The 12296-nt window shown below is 37.0% G+C and overlaps 1 protein-coding gene across 1 annotated transcript in view; it reads left to right on the top strand.

The window, feature by feature from the left end:
• Positions 1–4609, top strand: part of LOC100013732 (cytosolic beta-glucosidase) — a 134202-nt gene extending 129593 nt beyond the window's left edge. The window contains exon 5 of the mRNA XM_007496658.3: positions 797–4609. Coding sequence (XP_007496720.1) covers positions 797–999 — 203 coding nt within the window. The 3' untranslated portion in view covers positions 1000–4609. The remainder of the gene's footprint in view (positions 1–796) is intronic.
• The last annotated feature ends 7687 nt before the right edge of the window (positions 4610–12296 follow it).

Below are 12296 nucleotides of genomic sequence, written 5' to 3' on the forward strand. Positions count from 1 at the left end.
GCCAAGACAAGGGATATGGCCAAGGGTAGGAAGAATATAAGCTCCTCTGTAGTCTTTAGATGACTTTTTCAGGCTTATTACACATTATTCCCCTTCAAACACTCCACATTCAAGCCAAGCTGTTTCCCTTGCTGTTCTTTATATGTGACATTGTCTCTGTGCCCCTTCTTAGAAACTGTAGCTTCCTTCAAAACTCAGCTCAAATGCCATGTCCTGCTTGAGGGCTTTCTTGATCTGCCCAGTTATTAGTCACCCTCCTCCACCATATTTACTTTTCATGCACTTTGAAATATTATATATGTATACAAGTTATTTGCCATAGTGGAATGCAAGGTAAGTAGTATTTCTTTTTTGTCTTTGAGTCCCCAGCACCTTAGAGAGTACACTTGGCATATAGTTAAATGCTTCACAATTGCTGAGTTGATTGATAGTTGAAGACTTCAATATATATTCTGTCTATCCCATTCTCATGAAACCTAATTTAAAGAAGCAACAAAGTAAAATGAAAGAATCTTTTAACTTGGAGTCAGGAAGATTTAGGTTTCAATATTGCTTCTGACACAAAATGGTGACCATGGGTATCTAATCTCTCTGAGATTCAGTTTTATCATCTATAATAGCAATAATAATAATATCTCTAGTTTCTATTATATTAGGCTCTTGTGAGAACCAAAAGAGATGATGTTTGTTTACAAAAAATATGTCTTTCCTAAACATTTAGTCATGACATGAATGCAAAGTATTTTTTCTATCTAAATCTTATCTAAGTATTATTTTTTTTTGTTTGAAATTACAGCTATCCATCTTGATGAAGTCAATCTTCAAGGATACTATGTCTGGTCTCTTCTGGATAACTTTGAATGGACTGACGGCTATAGTTTTAGATTTGGCCTCTACTATGTTGATTTTGACAATCCAGCTCTACCCCGTTTTCCTTACAAATCAGCAATGGAATATGCCAAGGTTATCCAGAATAATGGAATCAAAGGACCCCTGTAGAAATCGTGACCTGGAAAATTCAAGCTTGGAGAAAGTCCTTCACCACTACATAAAAAATATTCTTGAAAGTGCCTATAGAGCAGAGTTTATAATCAAATCACATTATTGATTGTATACTAAAGCATATTCAAAATTATGAAAGTCTATAAGAATGCAGGGGGGTTTCTTCACTGGAAGTTCCATATACTAATCATAGTTCTAATAGAAATATTGAATGATTACTTTAAATGACATTATTAATTGCATGTTAATTCTTATTCTAACTCTATGTCCATCAGGATATGAAATGTTTGTTTTTTCTTTAAATGTTTGAAAGATTATAGACTTTTATATGTAGAAGTGATTTTAGAGATCATTTGACTTCATTCCCTCATTTTATTAATTTAACCTCATTTCCTAATTTTCTCATCATTCAAGATATTACAGAATTTTTCAGGCATAATAGACATTAGAGAACATTTAATTTCTCTCCCATATTTTACCCCACAGTTTTTCTTTTTGTTATTGTTATACATGATACTCCATAATTTTACATTTAGGAGGATCTTAGAATTTAACCCCATCCCCTCCTTTACTGAAGAAAATGAGATTCAGAGAGCTGAAGCAATTTCCTTAGGTAGATCTAGGACCTTCACCCAAGCTTCATGATTCCTGGGCTGTTTTCACTATATAAGTTATTTCCAACGTGTGGCCACAAAGTATAAACAAAGAGACTGTGAGTCCACATGTAATTCCATAAACAGCTTCTGTAAAGTGAATAAATTACACAGGCATCTCATTTTCCAAATGTAAGGAGTTTCTATTGGGATGGATATGAATTGACTTAAAGCTCTACTGGATTTTGAGGCTTTTGTTATCATCTGTTTTCTCAGTCAATGAGTACCCTCATATATGGAACTGGATGTGAGGTATATGAAAGGGGTCAGCATCCTTGAATGAGTTGGGAAGCATTATCCCATTCTAAGAAAGCAAAGTCCTTTGTTGTTGTTGGAAGAACAGAACAGAAAAGGACTCATCAAATTAAGGAATTAAAAAAATTCCCAGAGTATAAAAGCCTAAACTGAAATTCTCTATCACTTACAAAAGGAAAAAAAAATAATATAGAAATAGTGGCTATAGGGATAGAGATATATTTAAAGTGTGATTATTCACAAACCGAGTCCTACTGATGGGGAAGGGATACTGGCTTAGTTCCTCTACAGCTGTAGCCTCTTTACCAACTCTCTGGCTATTGGGACTACTCTGAAAGGATGTGTTTTCATCCTTGATCTTGATATCATTTAAATCAAAACTGTGAACAGATCACATTATCATTACACATACTTATCCTATTTAATGGAAGATTTTGTGAAAAAAATTTGAGCGCTTTCCCACATGATTCACTGATGCTTGAAAAAAAAGTAATCCTTTCTGTAACCAACCACATTTTGAGGAAATTAAATCTTTCTCCCTTTCTCATATATACATTGCCTAAGGATATTCATTATATAAGATATTATTAGATATCAATAGAGCTTCTAACTAGCATAATAATAGAACTGTTGATATTTTTCCAACTATGGCAAAATCAGTTAAGTTGTAGTGATGGGTGAATACCTTGTACCATGATCTGATTTAGCCCATTGCTCTTCCTGGGTCTGTCTGGAAGTTGGACTACTCTTTTGTCTGCACTACCCAGGAGCATCTTGGATATCCTTGGATCCTTACGTGCTTCCCTTTTCCCTCATGGGTCATGGCTAGGGAACCACCTCTCTAATTGCTGTTTGTTCCAGTATTCCTCAAAAGCTGGCCCTCCCTCCTATGAAAGGGAATTCTTTAAATTCCCTTTGTCTCTTTTAAGTTAATCAATCAAGAACTTGGAGTACCCCTACTTAACAGTTAGTAAGTCACTAATAAAGAAAATTCACACCTTCAAAGATCACAAGCACTGCCCTCCCAACCCAGGCAAATTGAAAGACTGTGATTGACTCCTGAGAGGAGGAGCGCTGATGGATGGAGGACACTGCATGTAAGCAGGAGCCTGAGAGAGATGAATTCATTCTGGGTCTTCATTCCTGGCTGCTTTTAGCCTCGGGAATTTGAACTTGGGTGATTCTTGGAGATCTTGGACTTGTGTGTGCTGAAGGTTCTCAGCAATTTTCAGCGTCTTTTGGCTCTTTGGATTTCAGCTTCCTGATCCAGACTTTGGATTCTGGTGAAGATTTGGCTTCCTGCATTGGAGACTCAGGCTGAAGAGGGACTCTGCAGCTCTGGCTCTTTGGCACTAGGATAACTACGGTTTTTGGTTGTTGGAATGATTGACTGGAGACACTCTTTTGCATTTGTGGTCTGGAGGCGCTAGGATTAGGATTTAGGATATTTTTAGCTAGGTTATATTTTCTACCTCCTTCCTATATTTCCCACTTTAATATTTGTACCTTGCTGTAAATAAAGCTACTAAACAGCCTACTGACTCATAGTTTAATTTTAATTTTTATAAACAGCGACCCCATTTTTAACTATTATATCCCCATTCTAAGTCTTCACTTGGTCTTAAGGCAAGCATCTCTCCAGTAGATCCTGTGCTCATCTGTTCCTTATCTTGGAACTTAGACTTTCTCTTTTCTGGATGGATACTGAAGTGGGAGGGTGCATACCTTCCTGGGTTGCCATCCCAAGGCAAAATTCTCATTGTTATATATAACTACTCTAGTTATAACAACAACAACAAACATTTAGTAAATGCTTTCAATAAGCTGTAACTACAAAGAAAGACAAAAGTTGTCTCTTGTTGAAAGATCTCATGACCATGCACACCAGCATTGGCTGTTGGTGAAGAGAAAGCACATGTGCAGAGCCAGAACTGCTTTATTTCCCCTCTTTCTAGCCCCCAAGACATTTTTTGCATGCTCCACCCCTCTCTCCAGAAGCCTAAAGCAAGCACTTTCTCCCTCAACTCTCTCCAGTAATTTGGGGGTGGGGTGGGGTCACAAAAAGCTTGAATTTGCCCTCTGATCACTCGAAAAGGTTGGACAACGAGTTGGACTAGACAGTTGCCCCTCCCCCCCCAATTTTCAGAGAGGGGAATATAATCAGTTGACATGAAACCTGCCCTTGAGAAGCTTACAGTTTAAGATAGATGGCAAAGTTACACAAGGAGCTAGGGAGCACATGTATTAAAGATTATTCAATTCATCCCTCCAACCCCCATTTTACAGAGAAGGAAGTTGGAGCAGAGAAATTTGTAGTGACTTGCAAAAAGTTGAACAGCTAAATTAAATTTTGTCTGTTGTTCTGCTCAGCCTCACTTCTCTCTATTTTGTCTTTCTACCCTTCACATGCAGTAAACAAACAAACAAACAAACAAAAAAACCTCTTTGAGCATTAGCTTGTACCACACAGAAACAGTAAAGACCCTTGAGCTAGAGACAAAAACCTTAGCTTTATGTACTGTTGCTATTGCATGCTAATTGTGTGGCTATGGGCAAGCCATTTCCCCCTCTTTAGGTCTCAGTTTCCTCATTTATAAAGTGGGGATAACAATACTTCCTACCTCTCAAAGGTATTATAAGGAAAAAAAAAACCTTTGTAAACCTTGAGGATGTAGAAATAAATTATTATTTTTACTCTTTATCATTGGTCTGTCTTCTCTCCACAATTAAAGAAACTTTGTTTATACCTTTTTTTTTGGTAGTATGTCGTCTCACAAAACCTAGGAAAACTGACATAGGAGACTATGAAACAAATGCTTGATATACACATCTACTAGGAATAAATTGCTAAGAGCCCTCTGTGGCTAAAAGGAATTCAATTCAATTCAATTCAACAGGTGTATATATATACACACACACACACACACACACACACACACACACACACACATATATTTATATATATATATATAAAATCTATGTGAAAGGCACTAAACTAGACATTGGATATGTAAAAAGAAAACTGAAACATCCCCTGCCCTCAAGGGAATGCTGGACGAAAAACACAGTAAGCATGTAAATAAATATAATAAAAAGTTGAATGCTAGAAGGGAAAAGATCTCTCTTTCCTCAAAGCAAAGATGAGAAAATAGACAATAATTTCAACTGAGGGGGTCAGAGGAGGTTTCATTGCGGGGAAATATTCACGTCAGCCTCATAATTCTGAGCCTCTCTTGTTTTGTCAAATCTTTCTTATGTTCAGCCTTTTGGAAGCTCTTGAACTTATTAACAGTGTGGGGGTGTGACAGTCCATCCCTTAAAGAGCCAAACCCTTGGGAACATCTTTTGTTCATAGGACACCATACCATGATCCCCCCTCCAGTTACCTTCATTTTGTTTCTTTTTTGATGGTTCCTTTTGGATACATTTAGTTTGTTGGTGAATCCAGGGCTGGTGAGCTTAGTAGATGCCTCCATCCCATTCCACACCAAAAACTAATGGGATTAGGGACAACTGCAGTTCTGGACATTTTTGTTGGGGGTGCAATTATGCTTCTTATGGGTCTGTTGTTCCACTTTTTTGCATTTTCTATTGGGTTTATGTTAGCACTTGAGTAACACCAACAATGAAAATACTAGTGACTGGACAAAGGTAGAGAGAAAGGACTATAGAGGAGCCACTAGGGAAAATTATATTAAGATAAAAAAAGATATCCATAGGAAATTCCATTACTTCTTTGCCAATGGTTGTTTATTTTTATTGTTCAATGAGACATTATCTTACAATTTGTGTTCATTCAAAAGCCCAGCTCAAAATCTTATTTCATTCCGTTCCTATCCAGCCCGTCTTTTTCATTTTCACAATGTATCTTATTTACAATTTATGTGCCCTCATATTATTGTGCAAGACAACTCAGTTTTCCTTTTAATTAGGATGTTGTTTTGAATATTATTTATCCTACAGGGCATATTTACAAGTTTTTACAACAATACAAATGAGCTCTGAATTTTCTCCACTAAAAAAAAAAGAAAGAAAATTAATATTCACACTGTAAATAAAATGCCCTGTCACATTTGGTCTACCAGGTGAAATAAACATCCTGGATGCTGGCACACAGACTTCCTCAACGTGCATTGGCCATCTGCAGCTCTCTGTTGGGTTTTAAAGGCCAACTCTCCCTTCCAAAGATTGATCAGACAAAGGGCGACTCACTAATTAGTAATCTAAATTGGTATTGCCATGAGGTTAAAGTAAGGGAGTTGGGGGAGGGTAGACTTTATGGCCCTAGGAGTATTTCAATTAATATTATTTTTAATTGCTAGTATTAGCATTTGAGAACAAGATTGATTAGCTTTTGACTCTCTGAAAAACTGAGCATATAAAAACTGAACTGTTTTTATATGTGAAAATGGAAGTTGTTAATTATTCTTTAAAATCACAAAGATTTATGTATAACCCAGATCAAATTGCTTACCATCGCTGGAAGGAGGGAAGGAAAGGAGGGAGAAAGACAATTTGGATCTTACAATTTTGGAAAATATATATTGAAAATTGTTGTTACACGTAATTGGGAAAAGGAAATATTAAAAAATAAAACAAAACAAAATCACATAGATCTTGAGCCTAAAGATCCAGAAGATTATCTGAGGGTTGTAAAACTTATGTTTTTGATCCAAAGGAAAACTTCTTTATCAAAAGTGTGACTTGGATTCAGTTGTATTGTTTGTTTTTTTTTTCTTTGTTAGTATATGAAACATATCACAAACACCTCCTACTTACAAAGAAAAGGGGCTTTAGATTTTTTTTTTTAACTTGGGAAGTGGTTTCAGAATTGTTAAAAACTTAAAAATTATTTTTTCATTTGGCTGTCTAGTACTCAAGTCCTTTAATTCTTGTTTGATTTTAATAGGAATTGTCCATCCAAACCTTGTACTGAGCCAAGAACTTCTGAGCTTTCATCAAGGAAACCCAAAACGAGATTTGGCAACAGTGGTATTTGTCAGTAGAATGCCTGTCAGGTATCTGTAATCTTGGAATTAGTATTTGGCCAGTAGCTTTTAATTATTTTGTGAATGAAGAAATCACAAATGCATTTGTAATATGCAGAAAAAAGAAAACCATCCATAACCTGGAATGGCCAAAAGTAAACAAACAAACAAAACCCCACAGATTTAAAGGATAATCCTTAAAGATCAATTCTATTGGCACCATGAAAGAGCAAAATGGAACACTGGGTTTCATTACTGGGAGAGCCAAATATAAATCAAGCAGGATGGAATTACTACTGTTTAATTACTAGCTCTGTACCTCACCTGGAGAACTATATTCATTACTGATCACAATATTTTAGGACCTAATTGCCCTGGGAGGTATATGCAGAGGCACAAAGAAGTATGAGCCTTTCAGAGTAAAGTAAGGAGAAATTTTAAGAAAGCTGAAATTTTATACTGGCTTTTAGAATAATTATAGACTGTATCTAAAAGAGGGGAAAGAGTGTGGAACTGACAAGAGAGTGTTAGATAGGATTTGCCACCTGTTAATATGTATGTCCTTCTTCCACATAAAGAATTCTCAACTATCATTCTTCATATCTGGGGCACAATGGATAAAGAACTGAACCTGGAGTGAGGAAGATCCAAGTTAAAATCCTGCCTCAGACTCTTACTTGCTGTGTGACACTGAGTCACTCATTAACTTGTCTTAGTTTTAGTTTCCTCATTTGTAAAATGGGGATAATGATAGCACTTAATTCATAGGATCATTGATCAAATAACTTAATATATGTAAAATGCTTTGCAAATCTTAATGCTTTTATAGAAATGTTATTTATTATTTCTTTTCAGAAGCTCTATCTTATTTCCTCTCACTATATGATCACAGGGTTTGAGTTGAAAAGACCTTTAAATACCATCCAGTTTATTCCCCCACATTTGATAGATGATTCAGGACCAGAAATGGGAAGGGACTTAAACCAAAGGCCCACAGGCAAATAAATGGCAGGGCTGTGAGTCATACCTTCTGACTCCAAATCCCCTGTTCCATGTTTCTGAAGAATATCATTTCCATACAGAGTGCTTTATCAGGACTGCTTGAAAATATTCTTGTTTTTTTTGTATATGATTTCTGATCCTTCACTGACCATTGAAATTGTCTCCTACTTGCTTCCATTACCTTTGTTCTTTATTGCATCTTTTATAACTTTTAATCTTTTGAAAGCACAGATCTAGTTATGTAACTTCCCTACTGAAGAATTAATCACCAATGGCTCCCTATTGCTTCTGGGAAAAAAAAAAAGAACTCTGTTTGGCATTCAAAATCTTTCATAACCAGACCCCATCCACACATTTCCCTACTTATTTCATGTTCTTCTCCTCATTTAAAATATGTCCCATTCAAACTGGCCTTCTTGCTATTCTCCAAACTAAGTATTTTATTTCAATTCTCCATGCATTTGAAACAGCTGTCCTATATGCCTGGAATGAACCTTATCTTCTTCCTCACTCTTAGAACCCTCAGCTTCCCTCCAGGCTTGCTTCATGTGCTATTTCCTACAAGAAGCCTTTTATAATGATGTTTTCCTCTTCCTCAAATTATCTATTTTTTTACTTTTCCAGGCAAAAATTATCTTCCCAGTTGCATACACAGTCATTGAAGTCAGGGGTTGTTAATTCATTTTGGCTGTGTCCTCAGTACCTGGTTAAATTTCATTCCAGAGACGTGGTGGCAATGGAAAACCAGAAGGGGGAACCAGGGAGCTGAGTCTAGGGACATATTAATGGAAAAAAGAATATCACTGGTATATTACACTTGCAGCATCAGAAAGACATGCACCAGAGAAGATAATAATTCCAGGATGTATGGAAATGCCAAATGAATGGAGTGAGATAAGAAAGATTCCATGAAGCTGGAGGCAGACAGGGAGGAGAGAATGCCTTTGGAAGTGATATCAGAGGAGAGGCTTGAAGAATAGATAAAATGAATGGGAGTTATTCAGTCAATGTGCCCTCATAAGAATGACAAAAAAAAAAAAAGATCCCTGCCCTCATGAGATTTATATTTGAATGGGGGAGACAACACATAAACAATTAGGTACACACAAGATATATTCTAGGTGGTTCAATCGATAAAGTGTAAGGACTGGAGTCAGGAAAACTCATCTTTCTGAGTTCAAATCTGGTTTCAGATAAAGCTGTGTCACCCTAGGCAAGTCACTCAACTCTGTTTGCCTCAGTATCCTCATATGTAAAATGAGCTGGAGAAGGAAGTGGCAAACTACTCTGGTATCTTTGCAAGGGTGGATGCAACTGAAAAATGATTGAACAACAAGATGGGTTGCAGCCTTAGAAGGATTGGTAAATGGAGAGAGATTTTGATAGAAGGTGAGAATTGAGCTGAATCCTAAAGGAAGTCAGGGAACTGAGAGGCAAAGGAAGGGAGGAAAAGCATTCCAGGCATGGGGTTCAGGGGGTGACAAGGTACAGAGATAGGAGATGAAATGTTGTATGCAAGAAACATCAAGTAAATCCATGGAACATATTTGAATGAGGGAGGAAGCCAAGTTGAGAACATTAAAAAGGTATGTGCTATAAATATAAAGGATCCGTCCAGGAAGGGATAAAGCATAGGCAATGATGCTGAGAAAAGAAAGATCCAAACATATTTGAGGACTAGTTTGGGCAATCCGTTTTTTTTTTTAAATAGAAGATTCATAGAGGGATGTAGATAAGAAAGGCAGATGAGAATCAGATTGTGGAGGGGCTTGGGAATGCCAGATTACACTATTTGGATTTCATCTTTTAGACATAAGGGACTCAGCCACTGAAGGACTCTGAGAAGAGACATAACATAGTGATTAATGTGGCAATATTATGCAGTTTGATTTAGAATGTAGGGAATGGAGAAGACAGAAGCTCTTATATAAGCATTAATGTAAGTATAAGGTGATAAAGGCCAAACTAGGTGGTATTGAGAAATGGGAAGATTACCAAGGAAGAAATAAATAGGACATGGCCATATTTTGGATGTAGGGATAATGGAGAAGGAAGAACCCAAGACTATTTACTTCCTTTCTTTCCATTTTTCTATCCTTCCTCTTTCCACCTTTTAAAAAGAAAGATACATAATAATCACTGATTGATCCACCTATTTCTAATTCTCCCATTGAGGGCTTCTCTCAGGGTGTCAGAGGTTGGTAAGACCTATTTTAAAGTCCTCAGATTTCTTATCCTTTAGCCCAATTTGAACTAAAACAAGGTACTCAAGCAAACAGTTTTCTTCACACCATAAACTTCTAGGTCCTTTAATTTTTCTTCATAGAATTAAATCTAAACAAGATGAAAAAATCTAATATTTATATCACTTTGCAAAGAGCTCTAAATATATTATCTCATTTGATCCTCATACAATAATAGTAGCTAGCATTTATATTATACTTTAAGGTCTTCGAAGCACTTTATAAATACTATTTCATTTGATCCATTTAACAACTCTGGGAGGTAGATGCTATTATTATCATCTTCATTTTACAGATGAGCAATCCCTAACAGAATCATCAGTGACTAACACTGGAATATCCCTCCCCGCCCCCCATAACAAAGCCACTACTCCCAGCTGTTTTCCCCCAGGTAGGTAAGTGTAGTGTGCAAGCTGATTGGGCAGAACCAAGACTAGAAGTGGAGAAGTTCCAGGACCTATTTCCTTGGTAAGTGCTAGCACAGTTTACTTCACCAGACTCATAATGATTAGAGCAGATGGAACCTTAGGGACCATTTAGGCTCAACCCCCTTGTAAATTACATGTAAGGAAAAAGAAGTGCAAGAAAGTGAAGTGATTTAACAAAAATCATAGTAGGTTAACAGGCATAGCAGAAATGGAACCAGATACCGAATTTCCTGAGGCGTATCATGGTGATGTTTAGTGTATTTGGAAAGTCAGCAGATCTGGAATGAGAAGATGTGGGTTTAAATTCTGGCTCTGCTATTTAGTTGGCGATATAACTTTATATAAATAACTTCTGTGTTCTGGGACTCAGTTTCCAAAAGTATAAAATGAACATATTAGATAAGGAAATTTTTAAGTTTGAAAACCTGGGGTCACCTCTGAACCATGATGATCCTCTGGAGCATCACACTACTACTATCACACCATACTACAGCTACAACAACAACTACTACTAGTCTATCTTTAGACCTAATTAGCTATTTTGGCTACCATAGCACATAGTACCCAGCTGATACATATTAGGATTGTAGCCCACTAAAACTCCCTATCCTTTTTCAAGAGAACTACTTTCTAAATATATCTCTCCAATGCTCTACCTGCCTAGTTGCTTTTCTTTGAACTTAACTTGAGATTTATCCCTGTTAAATTTGATTTTGTCAGATTAAACCAATCATTTTTTGCCATCTATATCCTCATCCAAAGTCATCAACAGAGATGTTGAATAGGATAGGTTGAAGGACACAGCTCCTTGGAACTCCACTAGAGACTTCCCTTAGTTTCAATTTCAGTTCAATTCACTTCATTAAACATTTATTAATCACAGGTTGATATCAATTCATTAATTGACAGAGCCTGGGTCTGTTAAACGAACTAATTCTGAGTCAGCTGATTTTAAAAGTCAGACACTTTTCAATGGTAGGCAAAACCTTCACCGAAAAGTATCAAAATACTCAAGCATCCATTTAAAGGTAATGAATGGCTTCTTTCTCCTCTATTGTCCTCTCTTGACTTTTCCTGGGAATAAAACCCAAACACAAGTGTAAGAGGGAGAGGGAAATAGGACTTCTGATGAGAACACTCAGGAGGAATATAGGACCAGCTGAGGAAAAGAACCGTACTGACAGGTGCATGATAAGATGATCTAGGGCCAAGTTGAGTGCTGCAGGGAACTTCAAAGCCTGATGATGTTGTACAGGGTAATGTGAGTGCTCAGGGGATCTGCTGCAAAATCAGGATACAGACCAAGGTAAAGTTTGGGTGGGTGTGACAAAAAATGCTTAGATACCAGAGTAAGGGAATGGGCAGACCCCAGAAGGAAGCTGGTGAGTGGTAAGACCAATGTGCTGACCCTTCACTTAAGAGATCACTTCCGTTCATGTTTCTGGAGCTCCATGCTAGTCTGGGATGTGATTTTTGTTGGGATTCTGCCTGAACCTTTGGGGATGGAGAGGGAAATGGAGCTCACTCTAAAGTGGGTTATAACTACAATATTGCCTTGCTAAAGAGCCTTGGATATCAAGTGCTTCTCCATTATGTCGTATTAACAAACATCTGTGGATTTTGTTCTGGTTAGCTTTGGTGTTTGTAGGGGCTTGGGAATTCCTTTGAGAGTTATAAGCCAGATTTAGGTGATAAAAAGAGGAACCCTAGGTGGGGACAAAATAG

The sequence above is a fragment of the Monodelphis domestica genome, chromosome 6, assembly GCF_027887165.1.
Source record: "Monodelphis domestica isolate mMonDom1 chromosome 6, mMonDom1.pri, whole genome shotgun sequence".
NCBI lineage: Eukaryota > Metazoa > Chordata > Mammalia > Didelphimorphia > Didelphidae > Monodelphis > Monodelphis domestica.